Below are 24,548 nucleotides of genomic sequence, written 5' to 3' on the forward strand. Positions count from 1 at the left end.
GGGAGAGGGGGATTTCCTACCAACACTAGCTCTAGACGATGCATATTTCCACATCCCCATTCATCCGAAACATCGGAAATTCCTGAGGTTCGTCGTCCAAGGAAGGTACTACCAATTCAAGGTGCTGCATTCCGGCCTCAAATCAGCCTGAGGGTTTTTACAAAGTGCTTGGCCGCATTCCTTTGTCGCAAGGGAGTGTGTCTACCCCTACCTGGATAACTGGCTGGTCCGGTCCCGTTCTCACGACCTGGTGGCTTGACATACAGCAGAGACGGTCCACACTCTAACCTCTCTGGGATTTTCTATAAACTATCCGAAGTCCTGCATGGTGCCCGACTCAACACAGTATCGTGCCTGGCGACCCCATCAGAGGAAAGGGGGAAAGGATAGGGACTATCCTAGGGAAAGTCCAATGGCTGTCATCGACCAGTGTTGCTACAGTCTGGTCCATCAAATCCCTGTTAGGGATGATGTTCCCATGCCTCCATCTGGTCCATCATTGCAGACTGCAGATGAGACTGCTTCAGGAGTTCTGGATGCCAGGTGGAAGCAGATCTCCAGCTCATGGAATGACAGGATATCCCTCAATCAAGCTTTCTGCCAAGCCCTACACTGGTAGTCCATTCGTCCTCACATCTCGCAGGGACCCCCTTCACGACCCATACGCATCAGGGGACGGTCACAACCAATGCCTCACTGGAAGGTTGCGCCGCCCCCACAGGCCAACTATATGCAAGAGGCCTATGGCTCCCAGAAGAAAAAGCGTTGCATATCAACATACTGGAACTGTGGGCAGTTTTCTGGGCTCTCAAATCTTTCAAGCCTCTGGTCTTCGGAAAGATGGTATGGGTCTTCACAGACAACACGACCACAATGTATTACATCAAGAAGCAGGGCGGGTCTAGGTCGCCCGTCCTCTCTCAGGGGGCACAGAACCTGTGGCGCTGAACCATTGCTCACCGGATGTTTCTAGTCCCATTCCACCTGACAGGCATTCAAAACGCCATTGCAGACTCTTAGCAGTGAGCTGCGGTTCTACCACGAGTGAGAGCTCCAGCAAGCTCAAACCTCTCGGATCTTCGGCGAGTGGGGCCAGCCTCAGATCGACCTGATTTCGACAGCAGCCAATACCAAGTGCCAGCAGTCTGCCAACAGGTATCCTTAGGCAAGGAGTCTGGGGGGGCGCCATCTCGTTCCAGTGGGAAGGCCTATTCCTTTATGCATTCCCCCCAATTCTGCTGCCCCTACATGTGATCAACACACCAACTATCCCGCTGCAAGATGATCCTCATTGCACCGGCGTGGCCCAGACAGATCTGGTACCCAGACCTTCTTCACCTGTCAGTGGTTCCGGCCATCAAGCTGCACCCTCTTCCTGACCTGCTATGCAGGGAAGGAGGGGCAAACCTGCACCACGACCCAGCGTCCCTGAACCTGTTGGCCTGGCTCCTGCAGCACTGGAATTTGGACATTTCTCGCTGCTGTTGGAATGCAAGAAGATTCTAGCCAAGGCCAGGGCACTGTCTACATGTGCATGCTATAAACACAAGTGGAAGTGCTTTATGGTGTGGTACCAGTCACAGATGATCTTTCCACAGCACGTCACAGTGCCTACAACTTCTGCCTTACCTGCTCTCGCTGGCTAAGGCTGTTCTTGCCCATGTATCCATCAAGGTGCACTTAGCCACAATATGGTCTCACAGTCTCGTGGAGGTGTTCCTAAAAGGCCTCTTGAGAACATTCTCCCCAGTGAACGATCCTGAATGTGGTCCTGTCCAAACTGATGGTGCTCCGTTTGAGCCTATGCACCGGACATCCTCTCGTGGAAGACCACCTTCCTAGTGGTGATCACCTCAGCCAGACGTGTTGGAGAAATCCAGGCTCTTTCCTGTAAGCCTCCATAGTTTTCTTTCCACCATCCCAAGGTGGTTCCGCAAACTCATCCGTCCTTTATACCGAAGGTCCCGTCTGGTTTTCATCTGAACTAGGCTTTTGATGTCACTTGTTTTCTTTGTAAACCATCGCTCAACATGTCGTCTGCCTTGAATATTTGTGGCACGCTCTAAAGAATTTCGGAAGACTTCTCAACTTTTCATCAACTTTGGACCTGTGGGACATGGGAAGGCACTATCAAAGGCATCCATCTCCATGTAGCTCTCTCACTGTGTCATGCATTGCCAACAGACCATTACCAGGACGGCCGAGAGCCCATTTTACCAGAGTCGTCGCTTCCATTACTGCATTCCTCTCTGGCGTTCCTCTGCTGGATATCTGCAGGGCTGCTACATGGAGGTCTACCCACACTGTCACAAGGTTTTACTGTATCAACAGGGATTCCAGGGAAGAGTCGCGTGTCAGCCAAGCAGTGCTTCGCAAACTGTTTGCATGAGATGAGTCTGTTCCAGGGGTGAGTGTATTGCTTCTGTTCCTTGCCACCTCCCGTGGTTGTGTAGGTGTACTGCTGTGTAATTGTAATCATAGCATGTGAATCCATGTAAGACCCCCATGCTGGAGAAGGTACAAGTTACTTATCTGTAACTCTTGTTCTCCAGGATGGGTCTTACATGGAACCCTCCTTGATTCCCATATCTGGCTCTTCTTGGTTTCTACTGCCACTTTACATGCACGACCAAATCTGAAGATGGCCACCAGGGGTGAAGTTAAGGAGAACAAATGTCATTGGCTGGGGTAGTATGACCCAAAGTGACAGAAATAGGCTATGCAAGTGACGAGCAGTTTTATCTTAAAACTATGCTGCTTTATATTACAGAGGATTCCCAATCTGACGACGAGGAATATTCATAACATGTGAATCCATGTAAGACCCGTGCTGGAGAATAGGTTGTATACTAATTGACCTCGGGAGAATTGACCTAATCTAGAAGGTCAATTAGGACATATATGCGGGGAGAACCACTATAATTAGGTCAATTGTGCAAAAGGTCAATTGTAAAAGGTCAATTTGGGTAATACCGGAGAACAAAGTTACAGGTGCAATGAAGGCTGATAGGCTGAAATTCTATGTAATTACAAAATAAAGAAAACATCTCTAGACATGTGATGCAGCCCACGGCCATGAAGATATGAAAGAGGACAGGAGACCGGTTACAATATGTGGGAGCAAGGAGTTGGAGCATGTGAACGAGAGGGGAGCAAACGTTCTAGACCAGCAACCTTAAACAGTTCTTGGAGCAAGCTATGGAGCATCCAACCTGGCTGGCCGTGAGAGGGGGAAGGATGAGATGTATAGTCTCTCTGGAAAGCAGGAGAATGTGAGGCTGCACAGCAGAGTCTATGAAGTTGGCACAACCGAGTGGAACAGGGGAAGGGGTGAGTGGGGCAGACAGTGCTCAGCCCGGTGGAGCATTTACAGACACCCCCAAAGCATCAGAGAAGGAAAACACTGCAGCACAGCAAGGAGACGCCCCAGGCAAATCACACCGTTTATTGAAGAAGCAGGTGATTTAGAGGAGTGAGGCTGCTGGCTGGGAACAGATAGAAAGTTCTTCGAAACATGGGAGAAGGTTTATAAGTAATTGTGCTGCATACAGTGGTGTTTCTGCTCTGCCCATGAAACATCCCAAATAGCCAAGTTAAAAAAAACGAATACACTATGCAGCTCATTAAACTTACTGTGTTACTAAAGGCACACACACACACACACACACACTCTCTCTCTCAGTTAACTAATTTAAAAGGGACATAACCCATGCATCCTAACAGTGGTATTCTAATGTGTAGGCGACCAGTGCCAGACGATGGGTACATGGATAAAAGTCGTGTGCCAGTGAATGGAAATCGGAGCACTTAATCAGGAGCTAGCAAGTTCAGACACCATGTCAGTTGTCGAAGAAGGATAGCTGGAGCACTGGATTCGTTGCTCGTATATTTGGCGGAACAAGTCAGGTGTTGAAGTGAGGGTATCTTTTTTTTTTTAAAACTTTTATTTATTCAGCTCGGTGATACAAGTACAGGTGAGTCAACATAAACCATACAGGGTAAACAGTAATCAAACAATATGAATACGCATAATTTATACAAGCAAAGCATCAGAGGAAAAAAAAAACGGCAAGAAAGAAAGGAGTTGGGTGCATATACACGTGAGGGCCCATGGGAGGTCGGACCACCCATACATGAGGGAGATAATTCAAAGGGGAATCTTGAAAACAGTATGGGGGGTGGGTCAAGCAGAGGGAGGAGAAGACCCCGGATCCGAGTCAGCTTCAATGGAGGACATAAATAAACGAAACTGCAGCCATATATCCCCAGGCCTGGAATGAGTGGGCTGTTGTGTCGCCCAGACCTCCTCCGTGTCAGAGGCCCATGTCACTGCCCTAAGCCATTGTGCGTGGGTAGGGGTGTAAGGCCGGAGCCAACAAAGCAGAATTGTGCGCACAGCAAGTAGCATGCACAGGCCAGCAAGTTTTCTGGAGTCACGGTGGAGGTCGGGGAAGTCGTGAAACAAACATGTCATTGGGGATAAGAGGATGTGGGAATCAAGGATAGAGGACATAGTAGAGCACACCGAGGTCCAGAATTGGACAAGTCGGGGGCAAGACCACAGCATGTGAAGATAGTCTGCATTCTCGTATGCGCATCTGGGGCACCCAGGGGGGGAGTCGTTTGAAATGCGATGCAGTCTGGCCGGAGTGTAGTGGTATCTATGAAGTACCTTGAATTGGATTAATTTAAATCGGGAGTTGAAAGAGACATCCCGGGTGCGTGAGCACATGTGGGCCCAGCGTTCGTCAGTCATCTCGAGTCCAAGGTCGGTCTCCCAATAGTGCCGGAGTTTAGAGAATGTGGGGGGCGACCTAGTTTGGAGGAGAGTGTATAATCTCGAGATTTTGCCCCTCAGGGGGACGGGAGAGGTTAATTCAGCAACTGCAGGTTCGTCGGGAGGTAACGCCGGGAAGCATGTGTGCTTGTGTTTGAGTACCCTACGGAGTGAAGAATATTGAAGCCAAATAGAAGGTCTCTGTCTGAGAGAAGCCGGGAGGTCAGGCCACTCAATAAAAATGCCTTGATCAAAGAGGTCACGGAGTAGTTCATATCCGGCGTCGGCCCAGCAACGAACCACGGAAGGAGGGACCCGTGGGACCTCAGGGTAAAAGTTCCAGATCGGAAGATTGCCATGAAAGGGGTGAGTAACACCTAGTATCCGCCATAGTTTGGACAAGGCCAGCGATGTGCATGTCGCAGGGTCCATGGAGCCCGGTACCATTGGGATGGGTGAGATCACAAGAGATCGAATGTCGCGGTCGCTGACTGACAGTCTCTCCAGCCTAACATGAGGAGGGGAGTCTGGGATAGCGAACCAATGCGCAGTGTGTTGGAGTTGTGCAGCCAACCAGTACCTAAAGAAGTCTGGTGCACCGAATCCACCAGTTTCCATCGGAGCAGAAAGCGTCTCAAGTTTTAGGCGGACTGCACCAGAATGCCAAAGGAATGAGTTCAGGGTGCGAGACAACGTCTGGAAGTAATCTGTTCCCGGCCACTGGGGGATGTTGGCAAACTTATACAGTAGCTGTGGAAGTACCACCATCTTCAGAACTCCTATCCTACCCGCCAATGAGATCGGAAGTTTATCCCAGCCCTGTATTTTAACTGCAAGGTTCACTAGGTATGACTGGTAGTTTTCCTGCAGGACCCGTTCGGCATGCCTGGACACCACCACGCCCAAGTAAGTTAACTTAGATTGGGCCCATGCGAATCCCATAGTATCAGGAGGCGGAAGAGTGCTAGGAGTGAGCGGGAAAAGGGTTGATTTGGAGCAGTTTACCGTGAGACCAGAGATACGACCGAATAGGGCAACATCCTCCAGTATAGGGGCCAGGTTAATCTCAGGGGAACGGATATAAAGGAGGGCGTCATCAGCATACAGAGAGACTATATCTGAGGAGCCGGCTGTGCGCAGGCCCCTATGGGAATGGTTCTGGCGCAGCATGTCGGCGAACGGCTCCATCGCTAAAGCAAAGATTAAGGGCGAAAGGGGACAACCCTGTCTAGTGCCCCTGGCAACGTGGAAAAGAGGGGAACAGCGGCCCTCGGTGCGGACTCTGGCCACTGGATCGGAGTAGAGTAGTTTTATCCAAGACACAAATGTGGGGCCGAATTTGCACCTGTCAAGTACCCGCCACAAGTAGTTCCATGAGACCGAGTCAAAGGCCTTTTGCATATCTAGGGCCGCGGTCACCGCATGTACATCAGGGCTTACTCTACTTATAATGCTAAATAGACGTCTCAAGTTCAAGGAGGTGGAACGGTTCGGGATAAAACCCGACTGGTCTGGGTGGATGATGTGTGGCATAAGGGGGATAAGCCGCAGAGCGAGTGCCTTAGCATATATCTTGACATCACAGTTAATCAATGAAAGCGGGCGGTAAGAGCCGCATTGGGTAGAGGGTTTGTTAGGTTTGAGCAGAACTGTGATAGTAGCTTCACGGAGTGAGGGGGGGAACCGACCCATCTCCACAGACTCCTCCCAGAGTGCCGTCAGATGGGGGAGCAGGAGCGATTTAAAGCGTTTATAGAACTCGATGGGTATCCCATCCGAGCCTGGGGATTTGCCTGAAGCCAGGGAGTCCATGGCCTCCGAGAACTCCTGAGGGGTGAGCGAGCTCTCGAGGGCTCCAATAGTGGCGGGAGAGAGGGCCGAGAGGGGAAGTTTGTCAAGGTAAGCATCGATTACGGCCGTAGTGGCAACGTCGGAGTGAGCGTACAGGGATTGATAAAAGGAGAGGAATTCAGCATTGACCTCTCCAGAGGAAGTGGCCAGTGACCCATCCGGTCTCTCAATCCCGGGAATGGATGTGGGGCCGAATTCTCGGCGAAGCAGTCTAGCCAAGAGCCGGCTGGGGCGCTCACCCTCTCCGTATCTTCTTGCCTGACCGGGGCTGTCCAGGAACTTCAGTTCGCGGTCAGCGAGCGAGCGAAAGGTGTCCAGCTCCGTGCCAATTAACGCAAGGATTTCCGGGTTCGGGTCCGAGGTGTACTGGGCTTCCAACCTAGACAGTGTGGCCTCACTCCCAGCGATTTCCCTCCGGATAGTTTTAAGGATACCGTTCTCCTTGGAGAGGGCGATGCCTCTGATATAGACCTTGAAGGCCTCCCATAGTATGGCTTGCGAGGAAACTGAATCAGTGTTGATCCTGAAGAACTCCTCAATTGCCGACTCCATCTCCGAGCAAAAGACCGGGTCGAGGAGAGAGAGGGGTTTCATCCTCCAGTACCTGACCCGATCCCGATCGAAGCCCCAGCACAGGGTGACAGTCACCGGGGAGTGGTCCGATAGGGTCCTAGGGAGAATCGCCATATTAGTCACTGTCTTAAGTAGGTCGCCAGATAACAACCATCTATCAATCCGGGAGAAGGAATCGTGAACCGAGGAGTAAAAAGAATAGGAGCGGGAGTCTGGGTATAGGAACCTCCAGGCATCAAACAAGGATAGACGAGGAAGTGAGGAGAGTGCGGTGTATGCTGCTCTGGAGAGTTGACGAGGTCTGGAACCGGATCTATCAAGATCCACATCAAATATCGTATTGAAGTCACCTCCCCAGAGTATCGGGACCAGGGGGAAACCTGCTAGGAGATTTATGAGATCAGTATAAAAGTCGGGATCATCAATGTTAGGGCCATATATATTGAGCAATACAATCTCTCTATTTTGTAGAACACCATGGAGAAGAACGTACCTGCCCTGGGGGTCGGTTAGGGTAGTAGTGGGGACAAATCTAAGGCTCCTATGAATGAGGGTCCTGACCCCGCGGCTCTGGGTGGAGTATGTAGTGAAGTACCTCTGTGGGCCCCATGATCTTGCGAACTTGTCACAAAACTCCGTGCGTGCATGCGTTTCCTGAAGGAACAGGACTTTAGCCCGGTGTCGTTCGGCCTGAAGTTGTAACAACCTCATCTTTTTGTGATTTCCCAGCCCCCTTACATTCCAACTCATGAACGTCAAGGGATCCTCACCAATCCCTTCATCAGTAGCCATCGAAAAACACGGGTGTATGAAAGTATGCACCCCATGGTCGTCTCCCAGTGCGCGCAAATCTGTATTGCCACTGGGGGCATAGTAATTCGTACTCCACCTTCCCTGTGAACACCAAGCTTTTTTTTAACATAAAACCCCATTCCCCCCTCCCCCTCCCACATTCCTCCCCCAAACGGAGGGATGACCGCCCTATACCCCAACAGGAAAAACAAAAACAGTGGCATCAACGCCTGGGGGGCCTGTGAGGTGGCCTGGCGGTGATGCTCCGAACCGTGAGGCAGTGAACGGATAGCTGTATATGCCCGTTATTAGTGTCCGTATCCCTCTAAAGGAGGTCCCGTGAGGGCGGGGGTAGTTATGGCAAACCCAATGTAAATCAATCTATCGGGGAAAGCCGACTACGTAGCATAAAACAATGTGCAGCAGACAACATAGGCAAAAGAAACACAACAAGAAAGCAACTGGCTTAATTAGGTGCAGTCAAGTGTTCTCGTCGGGACACCATAGGACAATGACAAAGTGCTGATGGGCCAAAACAGTGCCGAAGTAGGATAGAGAGGTATCCGCTGATCGAATGTTCTAAGACAATAGTGTGCCAGTGATAGTGTTCGCTAGCAGATTGTTTCAACCAGGAAAGCGTTCGTCTATGAACCTAGAGGCTTCCTCAGGCAACGTAAAAAAATAAACACGACTGGCGTGTTCAACACGTAACTTAGCGGGATACAGCATAGAGTATTTCACCTGGAGGTCGCGTAATCTCTTCTTCACTGCAAGGAAGGTCCTGCGCTCCCGTTGTACTGCTATCGAAAAGTCCGGATAAAGATGGATCCTAGCACCACCTAGGAGGAGATCTCCCTTGGCCCTCGCCGCCCTGAGGAGAGTGTCTCGATCTCGAAAGTTTAAAAGCCTAGCAATTATCGGGCGTGGAGGCGCTCCAGGTTTTGGTTTCGCCGCGAGAGAGCGATGGGCCCTCTCGATCGCAAACTGCGGGGAGAGTTTCGGGGAGTCGAGGAGTTGAAGCAGCATACTCTCCACATAGTCCTCCATAGGTCCTTGCAGGCCATCCTCCGGAACCCCGACAATGCGGAGGTTGTTGCGTCTCGAGCGAGACTCCAGGTCTTCATTTTTCTTCTCCACTTCGGCAACTCGGGTGGATAGCGTAGACACCTCTGCGCGGAGAGAACCCAGGCCGTCCTCGGCAGTGCTCACCCGCTCCTCAATCTCGGTCACTCGACCATCGGTTCTCTCCATGTGCGCCTTGATGGAGGATATCGTGCCATTCATATCGTCGAGCTTACTGTGTATAGTGGTAAACCCTTCGCGGATTAACTCCAACATTTTCTGGGAATCGGGTGGTTCCGGGGTGAGTGAGGCGTCTTGTGTAGATGTCTCCCCTCCAAGGGGGGTCGGGGGTTTAGCGAACATGTTGATGGAGGATTGCTTCTTGCCGGTCCGTGTCGACATGTCGCCGATGCAGGGGTAGGCCCAGGTCGCGCCGAGCAACGGGTGTATCGGCCCGTGCGAGATCAAGGTGGCCGGCGGGAAGAATTCGGCTGGAAAACCGCGTTACGGTTGTAGGGGGGCCGCCCTATGCGTAGTCGATGGGACTCGGTATAAGTCGCTGAAGGTCGGATAGCAAACAGCACACCGCCCTGGATGGGGCAGCGGAGCGGAACGCTCAGGAGTCCGGAGAGGGAGCCGCACGCCGAGCGCGGGGCGCCCCTCCCCCACACAGTAGGCCGCACGCCGCGGGGCTCAAGTGAAGGGCCCTGGAGCCGGTTATGGGGATCAGCAGGCCGGCGGCCCCGCCCAGCACGTAGAGGTCCGAAACTCCGCAATGGAGAAGGTCCGGAGATCGAAACTCGCACAGTAGATTCCCCGTCCGGTTAATGACCCGCGCCGGGGACCAGCTTCGCGTTGTGCCGGGGCAAACAGGAGATTTTCAGCGAGAGGTTGCCGCACGGGACGGAGCGATGAATCAGGCGGCCATCTTGCTTCGAGCGCAACAGCGCCCCCCCGAAGTGAGGGTATCTTGAGAAAAAGATGATGTGAAAGCAGAGAAAGTGATCGGGTGTTGAGAAATGGACATCAAGTGCGACTGTGTGAAGCTTAAGAGACAGAAGAGAAAGCATCCCACTACTTTTAACATTCCCACCATTACCTAAGGAACCACCCATAGAATAGAAGCAGTGTACGAAGGGATTTGAGCATTAAGTGCATCCAGAATGCGGTCCAAACTTCGGTGTGGTCAGAAATAAAATCTTTTCCTATGCTTTGCTTGGAGAACAGGAGCCAGAATGTATTTGAGAATTTACCTGGTTTGACTGAAGGGGATGAGTAAGGATTAAACAAGTTTTAAAGTATTTATGAAAAAATGGGACAACCATGAAAACACCAAGATTAGCATGGTGTTGGAGCACTACCATTTTATCATGCAGAAGGAGGCAGTAGAGTAAAATGTAGAGGGCTCCATCACTGCAGTGTGGCGGCAGCTGTATTTTGGGGAGCAAACAGAAGAGCAACTCTGAAACCAATTTAATTTGCATTGTCTGGGTAATCACGTGCCTGACGAGCAATGAATACAAGGTGATCCTAATCTGTATAATCCTAATCCACAGCAAAGAGTGAGGCGCATGTTATGAATTGCGTGAATGGACTAGTTAAGGACAAGAATGGTACCCATCAGTGTACAGTGGTGGCTAGGAGAGCATGAAAATGTAATTGCATAGGTAGAATGGAAACGATGCTAGGGGCGGACGAGCCTTACACACTTATCAAGCAAGGGTACTCAAGGGCAGTACCATAAATGAAGTGGACGAATTGTGCAAGGAACTAGAAGACGTGATGCAGAGAGGGAAAGGTGGGGAAGAAGAAACACCCCTAGACTGATGGCTAAAGTGATAATTGAGAAAGAAAAAGTCAATGCATTGGTTGACTTGGGAGAAAAGTACTCAGCGAGAACAAAATACGCACGGGGAGAAAAAAGTAACCAAAGGGTAAAATGTACGTGAAATAGAGATTAAACCTTTGGTTTATGGTGGTAAATTAATTTGGTTCATTGATTGGTTCAGAGCAGAGATACTAGTCAGATGGCGCACCACAGTTGGAAAAGTATTCATATCAGAGAAGGGAACTACACCCCTTTTGGGTTGGTCCCATCGTAATTGTTATCAGTAGATAGTATTGCTTTAGAGGATGTCCTATGAGACCAGAGGTGCAGTGGAATTGGATATAGAATTGGCATGCAGAGAATTTAAAGGCTTATTTAATGGAAACGTTGAGTGTTCAAAAGATATCAGAAATAAAATCTGGATAAACAAGGGATCAAGTCTTATATCACATGCGTTGGGTCGTGAAATGGGAACTAAACTTGAAAAGGATGGTGTAACTGTATGTCTAGTGTGCTTGGAGTGGTTAACCATGGAGCGTTTAACCATGCAAAGGCCATTAGGAAAGGTGCCTTTCTGTATCATTCAAAGAGCTTTGAACAGATGGGTAATTCAGGACAGGCACCTGGTTAGGGGAGATGCTGATTTTGGTGGTAAAAGCAAACGTATTCACGATTGACTTGACTTATAACCAAGTAGAATAACATCCAGAGTAAAAAAGCTCACAGCTTTCACTGAACTAGAGGGCGCAAACCAGTATGTAAGGATCTTGTGTAGGCTAGTGATGGCCTCATCCATATTTCAAAGAGCCTTGTATGTTCCAAGGGAAGAGAGGCTTCAATTATTTTGAAGATGATATCGTGATACCCGAGAACACAAAACGGAACTTGGTGAATGCATGTTTTGCAAACAAAGTGGGGGGACTTTCAACAAGCATTGTAAGTTTTTTTTTTTTTTTTCTTCTTTTTTTAGAATGTAGGGAGCCTCTCCCTTTTGCCTTCTTCCCCTCCCCCAAAACAAACCAAGCCCCTTCTCCAACCCATCCCTTCCTCCCCACTTACCTGCTGGACCGGAGCCTTGTGCTCCAGGCCCTGTGCTCCTCCCGCTGGTGTCACGCAATAAGTAGAGCCAATCTTCTGAGAAAAAAAGAAACCCTTTTGCATCCCGGATAAACCCTGGGGTGCGAATGGCTTTCACCCCTGCGGTGGGGAGTGGACATGGCCGATAATAGCCCCTATTCCTTGCCGAGGCCCTCGCAAGCGAGAGTCTACTTAGGCGCGGGCTGGTGGGCCGTTACCGGCAATGACCGCCCCACTGGAGGGGTGAACCCATATTCACCCCCGCTGCGGGGGGGACACACATGGCCATTAGTGTTGGGCCTTGGCAAGCGCTGGGGACCGTTTCCGGCCATGTCTGCTCCCCGCAGCGGGGGTGAAAGCCATTTCCACCCCAGGGTTTATCCGGGGTGTAAATGGTTTATTTATTTTTCTCAGGGAGATTGGCTGTGTTTATTGCGCAACACCAATCTCTGAGAAACCTGAAGGTGTTTCACCCGCTAGTCCCCGGGGATCTGTCATCCAAGTGGCCAGGACACGGCCATCACTTTTGGATCCAGTTCCTGGGGGTGGACCAGTCCAGGAAGATCACCTGGATGAGGGGAGTGGAAGTGTGACACCGGAAGGTTAGACGCGGTATCCCCTTCCCTGTAAGACCCTTTATCCATCCTACCAGGTAGGATACCTAGGACCTCAACCCCCCACTTTCCCGACAGGAACACTTTCTCACGGACAGCTCACCGTGAGTGCAAACGGTCTAACACCAGAGCCAAATGCCTGAAATGTCCCAATATAATGGTTTGGCAGTTACTGATCATTACACACACCTGACTTCCATCACTCTTCCTCACACAGATAAAAGACGGAGCACGAAAGCACACTCTGAGCGAGGCAAAACACACAAGGAAACAGCGGTTCCAAGACGGCAGTTTAATAGGAGGAGAAAGACGGCGGTACCACAGAGGGTTGCAAGGAGGGAAGTGCCCTTAACCTTTTCAGACCGTTGTTTTCGCGAACCTTGGAAAGTAAGAAACCTAAGACCGGGAACTAAAGCTGAACAAACCTGCATTGTGTGACAGAGGTACCCGCGGCTCTCTTGTGTCAATAACCAAGCCGGGGAGGAGCGGCTGCTGCCCTGGCACTGTCCTTAGCTCCTATAACAAAGAAGCACCAGTAAAAGACAGCACAGCTGGTGAGTCGGAGAGACTGATACTAAACCAGCCTGTTAGAACCGAGGTTGAAAGCAGCAACAATTTATGAAAAAATCTAAAGAGAATAGCGTGTGAAACGAATGTGACAAACAACGCAAATATAATTGAAAACCAGAGGAGTGATTGATCTTTGGGAGGCAAAATAAGATACCATAGACAGAGTGGTCCAGCGCCATGTGGGTGCTCACTAGAAGGTCAGGTATCCAATTAATGGGTAAATATTAGAAAGGGGAGATTTGAGATCAAAGTGGTCCTGCAACGGGTCAGGCTAAATCCTGTGCGCATTCGAAAGTCTTCGATAGTTGAATGCGTGTAACAATTGGTTCTAGCCTGGCTGAGGGAGATTGTGACAGAGAAAGGATCTGAGCCCGGATGAGGGGGATCCGGGGTGAACCGTGAGTCACTCGAGAAAAAGTATTCTCTAAACATTGGAAAATGGGTATCCGAGCCCGAAAGAGGGGGATCCACAATACCAAATGTGATATAAAAAGCGATCTGAGCCCGGCTGACGGGGATCCAGGGTGAGATATCTGAATTGAACATTCGAAAGGGAAGAGGAACTTTGTGTTTATTTTGTTCATGTGCATCAGGCCCTCTGAGTCAAGAGACTTTGGAAAAGCAAAGAGACTTGCATCATAGAAGGCCCTGATGCTGGTAATGGAACTGTGTCCTCGTGCCAAAGAAGCCAGTGTGTGTGCTTTGCTCGAGTGAACTGCCTTGTCACGTGCTGAAAACGTGGGGAAGGGAGGCAAATGCCTGAACATCCTGACATATCATTTTGTGAACACTTCTTTCTTTTTAATGAACACTACCCCTCACAATGTATGTTTAGCGGTAAGGATTGGTTACAGTTTTTTTTTATAGTATAGGCCCTTTTATTTTGACAAGATTCCATTAGGACTGCATTATTATTATTTGATGGTCGTAGCTTGCTCCCATCTGTAGATTTAGGTTTAGATAGGCATTCATCACACCTTTGTTAAAGTTCAATAAACGCCCTCGAACTGTGGTCGCTTGTGTCTGTCTTACTGTTGATACTCTGTCTTCCTTACAAATCTCTCCCAAGGGGAGCGGGGGAGGAGATGGCTGACATAGGGAAAATGGACTAAGTCCCTTTTCCATTACGATGGCAGCCGGGAGGGGGAGGAGCGCCGGGACAGGAGCAGAAAGCTCTGGTCCGACAGGTAAGTGGGGAAGCAGGGAGCAGGTGGGTAAGTTATGGTTTGTTTGGGGAGGTGTGGAGGCAAAAGGGAGATGCTCCCTGTGGCCTCCCCACATACAAAAAAAATAGATTGCGCCACCCGGCGAAGGGCCTTGGGTGGCTGGAAACAGCGGGCGGAGAATGTGTATTCTTGCCCACTCTTCCAGCCACCTGATTGGCTGAGCACTGAATAAACATTCTATACATAGCACAGAACTAAACCCATTACGGCCATGAGTTGTCTTCATGGTTTTGTCTTTCTGAAATGTTGAGTTATTTACCTGTTTCTGTTTAATGAGAAAGTTAAGTGATATATGGCCATTGCAGCTGCAACATCACAGATACTGTGTTAAGGAAGCCATCGGTTTGTATAGACATTTTTTTTATGTTACTTCGTTGGCATGACTGTCAAATTATAGTAGAATTAAAATATAATATTTTGTGAAAAGTGACAAGTTGAAATAATACATGTTGTTTTTTTGAAGCATCAAATTCTTTTTCTGTTTGACAGAACACTTAAAAGATCGATTGGACAAATATGTACAGCAATGGAATGGACTGGTAAAAGTATTTCGAAATGAGAGAAGGGAAGGCTTAATACAGGCAAGAAGCATCGGAGCTCGAAAAGCTAAGCTTGGACAGGTTGGACTTGCCTAATAAATTATTTTATTTCTTTACCTTGACCTATGTACCTAGTCAATGTCTCGTCACTATATCAATTGTATGTCTTAGGAGACAGGGAGTATTTGTCTCTGAGTCAATTCTTTTCGGAAAAAAGTTCTGTCCTCTACATTACACCTTGATTCATACTTTAGGGATTGTCTTCACAATTGCCAGAAGGGAGCAAAACACAGGTTTAAGTGTTTGCTGAAAGTAGAAGGTTGGCACAAGACTCCTGAAAGTAGAAGGTTGCCACATGACTCCATGTCACTAGGGAACCCCTATCCAAGCCATTGGCTTTTCTTTTACTTTCGTCCTTTGCAGGGCCTGCTTTAGGCTAGGTCCACCCGGGTGACCGCCCGGGGCGGCACATTCGCCTGCCAGATCGAGGGAGTCTTTCAAGAGCTCACCTGAGCTGGCGTGGTGGGTGAAGTTGCGGCAGGTTCCCTATTGTAATGAAATGCGCCCTCCTCCAGTAACAGCAGGAGAGCGGGGTGCTTTTTACTTTTAGGGGAGTTTTCCTAAAGACCACTTGAGGTAAGATTTCATAAAACTATCCTTTGGCATACAGGTCCCCAACTCTTACTACCCAAAGGCTCTTGGTAGAATGGCACAGCAGCCAAGCTTATCATAGGAGGAAGATGTGAGCTCTAGGTAAGTACACTAAACCCAGTAATTACAATAGTCCAAAGTCACACTTACACTATAAATGTTATATTAAAAATATACATTTATTAATATTTACACAAGTAAGGTAGATAAATACTTAATTCACTAACCAACACACATAGGAATTCTTAATACTTTTCACAGGTGATTACTTAAATGGTAGTTGCTTGTGCTTACAATTGTTACAGAGTTTGACACTAACGACAGTTGTACCGGATTATCGGTACTACCGCGCACTCACATAGTTTGACTTATATACTGTGTGAGACAGGCATGGTATCACGAGATAACACAGACAGATAAGCAGATTTTCAAAACCTGTGCCTTAATACATCCTATGAAGGCTGAGGAGGGGTTGGATAGGGTACCATCAGAGAAAGGGGGATACCGTATCACAGCTCTAGGGGTTTCCTTATGACGGAGAGATGTTATTACTGTTTGTTTTCTCTTCCCCTTCTTATGGTAAGTGTTTGAGGGAAAGAAAGTAAGGCAGAACATGCTTGACATTATCCTATGACAGTAGACAGTAGAGGGAGGGTACGATAGATGAGGACTACAACAGGGGGGATACCATGTCTCTCCCTTGGGCATTCCCTCCACAATCCTCGAAGGCCCTCTACTCGGGTGATCCTCCCTTGCTTGTCCACCCCCAGGGTCGGGATCCAGAAGCAATGGCCCTCGCCTGGCCACCAAAATGAAGGTTCCCCGGGGACTACATGTGAGAACACCCTCAGGTTTCTCACAACAGTAATTTTATTTACTGGATAAAATAAAATCTTTAGGAAGGAAAAGGGTTGGCTCTTTTCTTTTTTTAATTTTTTTTATTTGTATTGTGTTTACCAGCCTTTTACAAAAAAACGTAGAAAGGATAATAACAAAATGATAACAAAATAATAACAGATAGGAAAGTGCCACAGTACACATAGTCCACATTTTTTGATGATTCCAAGAGCTGAGACGCAATGGGAAAACAAATTATATACAACTAACAATAAAATGACATAAAAATGAGTGAAGTTAAAATTACATATAATTCTACAATTCACATCTTTCCACCTCCTCCAAAGGACTTAGAGTGGGGTCTGCAAAAGTTAAAATGTTTCCCATTCAAACTAAAACAGCTCTTACTATACATTTTTCCTTTCCATATCCTATTTCAGTATTTAAGAAATCAGGTTAGGTGAGTATACACGCTCTTTTCCCCTGATTACAAATCATCTTAAACTCCTGGGGTCTTAGAAAGTAATATTGCAGCTTTCCAACATACGAATCACTGCTATTGTCAGACCAGGCGAATGTCCGGAGATCATCCAGTCCCAGAATATTTCTGGTATGTAGTGGGGGGAAATAATCCCGAATTTACCAAACCAGATGCACCTTGCAGGCCAGGTTCCTTCACAATCCAATAGTAAATGTTTAATAGTTTGTTCTTCTGGATTTATGAAGATCTTACATAATTGGATTTCCCGGTCCCCCTGCCCTCTTTTTGCAAGGACTTGCCTGGTATGTGCTACATTCAGTCTCAATCTCAAGATTTTTTTTCTGATCCTCCAATCCGGGAACTTTATCAAGTATTTATTGAGATGCCCTAATTCTGTATCCTCTTTTTGTAGTGGGTTTGGATTTTTCACAGATCATATTTCTTCAATCGTGTTTATCCAGTCCATCTTATCCCATTATTTTTTTGCATTTACAGGATTCTAAATTATTGTTTCACTATCAATGTCCATTTTGTCCAACCATTCTTTTACTTGACAGTCAAGGTTCTTTAGCATTTTCGATTTGTTATTCCCAAGGTAGGCTCTAATGTCTGGATATAATGATCCTTCTTGGGCCAATAACATCAGCCGAAAAAGGGAGACCAATTTCCATCCGACCTGGGCTTTCAAGGATTTTAAGCCCAATTCAAACCTGATGTTTGCCACGGAAAGGCACATTGACAACCCTAGGACATCCTTCCACAACACACCCTTCCATCTTTGCCAGTTCCCTTCCCAAATCTGAGGTTTTGCTTCTATGCCATAGAGCAGAATTGGGATGACTTTGGCCTGTTAGAATTTTATAAGAGGGCGCAGAGAGAACCCACAAGATTTTTTTCATTTGAGCTGCAAGTTGTTTCGTTTTTGTGAGAATATCATGTTCGACCTTATGGGCGGCCGGGGATGCGTATATTTTATAACCAAGGTAAGTTAGTTCTTCAACCCTTGGAATTTGCTGACCTCCCATCTTCCATTGTTGGAATATGACCTTTTTATTTCTTTGTTGGAATACCATTATCTTTGATTTTATAGGGTTTATGGCTAAACCATTTTCTTCCGTGTAACAATGTAGTTTACTCAAAAGGCATTGAATCCCAATTGCTGTCTTATCGAGTAAAACTACATCATCCGCGTAGGCAAGCTAGTGGATTTTAACACCGTTTAACATTGGACTTGCCAATGCAGATGACTCAGGGTACTCTCCCATATCAGAGAGATAAAAATTAAAGAAGAGAGGCGCTCCTAGACAGCCCTGCCTGACTCCCCATTCGACCCCCACTGGGTCTGATAGGTGCCCTCCTCGTCCAACTGGACTCTAACTGTAGTGTTCCTATGAAGTTCTATGAGCATGTCCAAGATTCTCTCTGGTATTCCCTTGTTTCTTAATTTTTGCCACAGTCTGCCTCTATCCACTAGGTTGAAGGCTTTTGAGAAGTCCACCCAAGCCCCATAGAGTTCTTGCTCCCCTTTCTTTCCTGTGTTCTCGGTCATAAGATTTATTACCACTCCATTTAACATCGTGGACAGACCCCTCCTAAAGCCCGTCTGACATTTTGAAAGGACTCTCACTCTTCTTACCCAGGCTTCAAACTCGCCCGTCAAGATCCTCATAAATATTTTGCTTTCCATATCAAGGAGGGCAATCGGTCGGTAGTTGGTCGCCGCAGTCCGATCGCCCCCCTTGAACAGTGGAATGACAATGGCAGATTTCCAGGACACTGGGAATTCCTGCTTTGCCATGATCTCCTTAAACAACCAATTCAAAAGCCTAGCCCATAGAGATGGATCATTTTTTAACACCTGATAGGTCAGACCATTTGGGCCTGCTGCCCTAGAAGAAGAGCTGCTCCCGATTAAATTGATGATGTATTACTCATCAAAAGTGAGACTCCAGACCACATCCCTTTTCTTCTGTATAATGGTTTTTTGTGGTTTCCCAAAAACCTCCTTCAGGTGCACAATGCAGTCTGCTTCAGATACTAGGTTACACTGCCTGGATTCCATTTTCCCTTCCAGTTGGTGAATCACAGCCCAAAAATCTCCCGAATCTCTCTTTCCCAATTGCTTCAACATATGTTCACTATCTTGTTGGATTCTCCAGATTTTCTTAGACACCGACCAAGATTTGTAATTCTTCGTGAGTTTACTGTACCCTGGCATCTGGTGGAATTAGCCGGTATCCCCTGGCAGTTTCCCATTTGCCATTACCAGTCCCCATTCTGTGAGGAACTCCACCCAGATTCTACCCTTTTCAGTTGTCCTGCGTGTAGTGAGTTGAGATTTCCTTTTTATAAGTTGAATACATTGAGAATTAAAATCACGGCCCAGGATTATTTCCGCCCCCCTCGTACTTCATTTTAATAGTTTCCAGTATCACTGCTAGATCATCCAAGAAATGTTGTAGAGATGAACATGCGGGGTTCCAATATATATTAACGAATATCACCTTCAAGGATCTTCCCTTAAGCCGAAAGAGTGCTTTGCTTGCTTGTATACCTGTATTGGTGCTGACAATTGGGATGATGTCCTTAAATATAGAATTTTTAATTTCCAGGAGCATTCCACCACTTGGTCTGCCCTTAGCTTTTTGTAAGGCTGGCTTGACAGCAATTGAATAAACTTCTACCATGATTGGATTGACCAGCCAAATTTCTTCAAACATAAGGACATCCTCTTTTTTAAACAAGTGTTCTTTCATATTCTTGGAGGTGAATGTATTTGGACCCCACGTGTTCCAACAAATGACTTTTAGGCCCAAACAGATAAAGAGGTTTCTGGCCTACTCCCAGTCTCTGAAAGACCTCTGTCAGGATTTCCGGAAGTAAAGCCAGTGGGTTTTCCAGGCACTCCTTTGCAGGAACTACTAAACCTCCCTAATTTGTCCTGACTGATATTTCTTTGGGCTCTTCAAAGCCCGCTTTAGATGTCCATTTTGATGTAATTACTGCAGGCTTCCCATTCCCAATCGGTTGGGAGGTGAAGATCAAGGGGTCTTGTTTCTTTAAATAAGATGCTGCGAGGCCACCAGGGGGCGCGCAGGCAATGGCTGCCTGATCGTACTGCTCCCGCCTCGACTGGGCTGATTAAGGGGATTGAGCCCCCCAGGACCCCTCCAGGTGGATCCAGCACATCGGCGCAGTGAGGAGACACCCCCGGGCACCAATAGAGCGAAACAACGACGCTCGGGGACCCCGGGAGGCGCGAGAACGAGACCTGCGACGGCACCCGGGGACGACCCAGTGTTGGGCCTCCGCAGCCGCGGCGTAAGATTTCGAAGAGGACCCCCCGCGGGAGCCGCGCAGACAGACACGGTGAGGAGTCCACCCCCCCCGCCTCACCCGGCCGATTACTGATCCTCCAGCGCTCTCGGCCCCGGGAGCGGGGGCCACAGCAGGACGGGGGGTTCCCCCCGCTTTGTGAATCGGAGCCTCGCCCCTCCCCCCGGCCTCCGAGGCGCGCAGTGCAACGGGCCTGGCCAGGCGGGAGAAGGAAACACGGGGAGACAGCAGGACCCGCATCACAGCCAGAATCCAGTCGCCTGTCGGCCCTGGGGGCGGAGGGAGCCAGGTGGGGGTCAAGAAGCAGGCCCAGGCGCCAAGGGGAGCTCTCCCTCCCCCCAGCCCCCACAGGGCAAGCACCAACAGGCCAGCGAGGCCCCAGACTGGGGGGTAAGGACCACGGAACCAGTTGCCCGAACAGACCAGCGGACCGCGGCAACTCGGAACGGGGTGTGAGGCCCCCACTGGAACGTGGTGGGGCGTGTGCCCGCCTAACAAAGACTCCCTCGGCAAAGTCATACCATAACAAAGTGGGGGCGAGCCTGGCCCCGGGACCCCCCCCAAACTCTTCGGGGCCCCCTTCTGAATACCCTAGGAAATAACCACGGGCCGTCCCAGAAGGGGGTGACCAGATGAACTGGCGGAAAACCTTGCAAGACTTTCGCTTTCAAGAGACGGCGAGCAGCAAGAGGAGCCCAAGCCCCTCCAGAGGTATGGCCCAGTCGGAGGCCCAGGCACCTTCCATGACGGCCATGGAAAAAGGTATTGCCTCCATATTGCAGGAAATTAGGGACATGCGATCCGACATCGCCCAGAAATTTGAAAAAATTGATCAAAGGGTGGACAAGGTCGAGGACAGGCTCCTGCAGGTGGAAACCTACCAATCATCATCAGCAACCCAGGAAATGGGGGTAGAGCTGAGGCTGGCGGCCTTGGAGAAAAGGGATGAGGAAAGGTCCAGACAGATGGACGACTTTGAAAATAGGGAAAGGAGGAACAATCTCAGAATTTTTGGGGTACCTGAGGTGGAAGGGGAAACGGAGAGAGACATCACCCGAACGGTGAGAGACATCATCACCCTTCTATTCTCCGATGAAATGACTACGGAACCCACATTTGACAGGGTGCATAGAGCCGGGGGCAGGGCGGGTGGCCCTCGATCTATTCTGGTCCGGTTCCATTACTATTCTGAAAAAACAAAGGTGCTGGAGGAGGCCAGGAAGGCTCGGGAGATCACTTATAACAACGCTCAGATCACGATCTTCCAGGATCTCTCTGCCTACACCCTGGCCAAACGCAGGATGTGTCGCCCCCTAACGCTCCTGCTCAAGGAAAAGGGGATCCGCTACCGCTGGGGCTATCCTTTCTCCCTGACCTTTGAGTATATGGGCCAGAGGTCGACTCTTATCACGGAAGATGACATACAAGGAGCCTTCCAGGATTACGTAGAGGACTCGAATCCCCGGAGGGGCCCATCGGGGCCGGTGAGGGATACTCGGAGAGGCCCAGGCCCATCGAATGAGAGGAGAAGGAAAACAGGCGCGAGAAAATACAGGAAAATGAACACTCCGTCGCCAGTTAAGGAGGGGGAGCGGAACGCTCCTGAGGACTGAAGGCTGGGGGACCCGCCGAACATTGTTACGGGAAGTTACCAGTATCATCATCCCCATGGACAGAAAGTAAGGGGGTATCATGAGGGGGATGTCGCCACAGGGCGGAAGGGGGGGCTCATAAGGACGAGCAGTGTATGGATCGCCTGGCCGAGGCGGGCAGGCTGGTGGTTCGGCCAATAGCCAGCGATGGCAGAACTAACTGGCTGGACGCCGGGGAGGGGGGAGAGGGGATACAGGATTGTTGGGGTTGTTCAGTTGGGGGTCGGGTCTGGGGGGCAGTTGGGGAAATGTTTTAAGCCCACCAGGGGGGGAGGGGAAAGGGGAGAGGACAATACAATACTAAGGGAGACAGTGAGGAGGGGGGGAGGTGAAGTGGTGGTCTGGAATCATAGAACTTTTGGATAATGGCTGAAAGCCTGCCGTCCCTGGGTGTGGGATCCCTCAACGTCCGTGGTTTGAACACTCCCACAAAGAGGTCCCTGGTCTGCAGGGAATTTAGAAGGGCAGGCCTCGACCTCCTCTTTGTGCAAGAGACTCACTGGGCCCGGGGGAAGGAACCCAAAATGCGGGGTGGAGGAATAGGGGAAGTTCACTGTGCATCCCACAAGGGCAAGAAAAGAGGAGTGGCCATATTAATATCAAGGAACGTGGGTTTCGAGAAAGAGGCCATACTGAAAGATCCAGAAGGCCGCTACCTGTTGGTTTGGGGGTCGCTGCAGGGCGCCCCGCTAACTTTAGCTGTAGTATACGGTCCAAATGAAGGTCAAGCTCAATTCTGGGAAGAGGTGAGGGATAAACTTAAGCTCTTTGCCCAGGGCCCGATGGTGGTAGGGGGGGACTTCAATATGGTTCTGGACCCGTCCAGAGACAGGAAACGCATGGGCCCCCAGATCTCCAGGGCGGCAGATGAGACCATGGCAAGGAATATCCAGAGGGTGAACTCAGAACTAGGCCTGGTGGACACGATACCCCCCCCCCCCCCGGGCAGGGCGCCCCCTCCTTCACATACTACTCGGCCATCCATACTTCCTTCTCAAGAATAGATTACATCTTAGTGGATGAAAGCCTAAACCCATCTATCACCGGCCATAGGGTGGACCCTATCCCCTGGTCTGACCATGACCTGGTCCGAGTCACCGTAGCAGGGGGATGGACCGGCGATCGCAGGGGTAGATGGAAATGCAATGACTCCTTGCTGAGGGATGAGGTCCAAGCGCAGGAGATATTGGACCCCATAACGGAATTCTTCGACCTCAACGACAATGGGGAGGTGGGCCCACACACCCTATGGGATGCATTCAAGGCTACCCTAAGGGGTGTTCTCATTAAGAAGGGAGCCCAGAATAAAAGAATTAGGGAGGCTCAAGAGAAGTCCCTGAGGGCAAAAATATCCCATCTCCAGCCGGGGGGCCTCCCAACGGAGCCCTTAGATTGCGAACAAATCAATGCCCTAGAGGACTACAAACTCCAGCTGAAGGACCTCCTCCTCCACAAAACAGAAAGGAGCCTCCAGCTGGTTAAGCAGAAATATTACGAAAAGAGGGACAGGGCAGATAGGATCCTAGCCTGGAAGCTGAGGGAGGTGCAGAGAAGTAGAATGGTGAGAGCCGTAAAGAATGAAGTGGGGTCAATAGGCCATGAAGCGGACCACATTGGAGAGGCCTTCCGCCAATATTATGAGAAATTGTACTCATCGGAATACACTGGGGGCGAGACCGAGATAGAAAGGTTTTTGGATTCTATTCGAGTCCCGGCCCTGACTAGTGAGATGTCAGACGGGCTGGAGAGTCCAGTGCGGGAAGACGAGGTTGAAAAATCGATTGGCGAGATGAAGGCGGGTACTTCCCCGGGGGAGGATGGCTTCTCGGTATACTTCTTTAAAAGGTTTCGCTCGACCCTGGCCCCGCACCTAGTGAAGGTTTTCAACGCAGTCTTGGAGGGTGGCACTCTCCCGGACTCCATGATGGAAGCCATAATTGTAGTACTACCAAAGGAAGGCAAGGACCCCACGGAGTGCTCCTCCTACCGCCCAATATCCCTATTAAATATCGATGTTAAAATCCTAGCTAAGGTAATCGGGAGGCGGATGGAGGGGATACTGCCGAAATTGGTTCACGGAGATCAGGTAGGATTCACCAGAGGCAGGCAGGGCTCGGACAACATCCGGAAAACCATAAATCTGTTTCACTATGCTCAAAGGACCGATCTCACTGGATTCGGAAAAGGCCTTTGACAGGGTCGAGTGGAGGTACATGCAACTCCTCCTCCAGAAAATGGGCTTTGGGGTACATATCAGGGAATGGGTGGCAGCACTGTATAGAGCCCCGCGTGCAAGAGTCCAAGTGAATGGCAGGCTGTCGGAATCCTTCGCCCTCTCCCGGGGAACGAGACAAGGATGCCCGCTTTCTCCCCTAATATACGTCCTAACGATGGAGCCTCTGGCCATAGCAGTCCGAGCACACCCGGACATCAAGGGAATCAGGAGAGGGGAGGTTGAATTCAAACTGTCCCTGTTTGCGGACGATATACTGGCCTATTTGGTGGACCCCGTCACATCGCTTCCCCCTCTCCTGTCTCTGATGACCAATTTCGGGCGTTTCTCGGGATTGAAGATCAACACATCCAAATCAGTTCTGCTTCCCATGCGGGTACGTGACCAGGGGCTAGATCCCTTGGGCAGGCTCAATGGCATAACAGTGGGGAAGGCCTCTATCCGGTACC

At 49.5% G+C, this 24,548-nt stretch overlaps 1 protein-coding gene across 2 annotated transcripts in view; it reads left to right on the forward strand.

Annotated features, from left to right (window-relative positions):
- Positions 1–24,548, forward strand: part of GALNT7 (polypeptide N-acetylgalactosaminyltransferase 7) — an 800,303-nt gene that overhangs the window by 364,598 nt on the left and 411,157 nt on the right. For both annotated transcript variants that reach the window (XM_069631418.1, XM_069631417.1), the window contains exon 4: positions 14,860–14,990. In XM_069631418.1, coding sequence (XP_069487519.1) covers positions 14,860–14,990 — 131 coding nt within the window. The remainder of the gene's footprint in view (positions 1–14,859; positions 14,991–24,548) is intronic.

Source organism: Ambystoma mexicanum, chromosome 6q, assembly GCF_040938575.1.
Source record: "Ambystoma mexicanum isolate Mex_15411 chromosome 6q, UKY_AmexF1_1, whole genome shotgun sequence".
NCBI classification, from domain to species: domain Eukaryota; kingdom Metazoa; phylum Chordata; class Amphibia; order Caudata; family Ambystomatidae; genus Ambystoma; species Ambystoma mexicanum.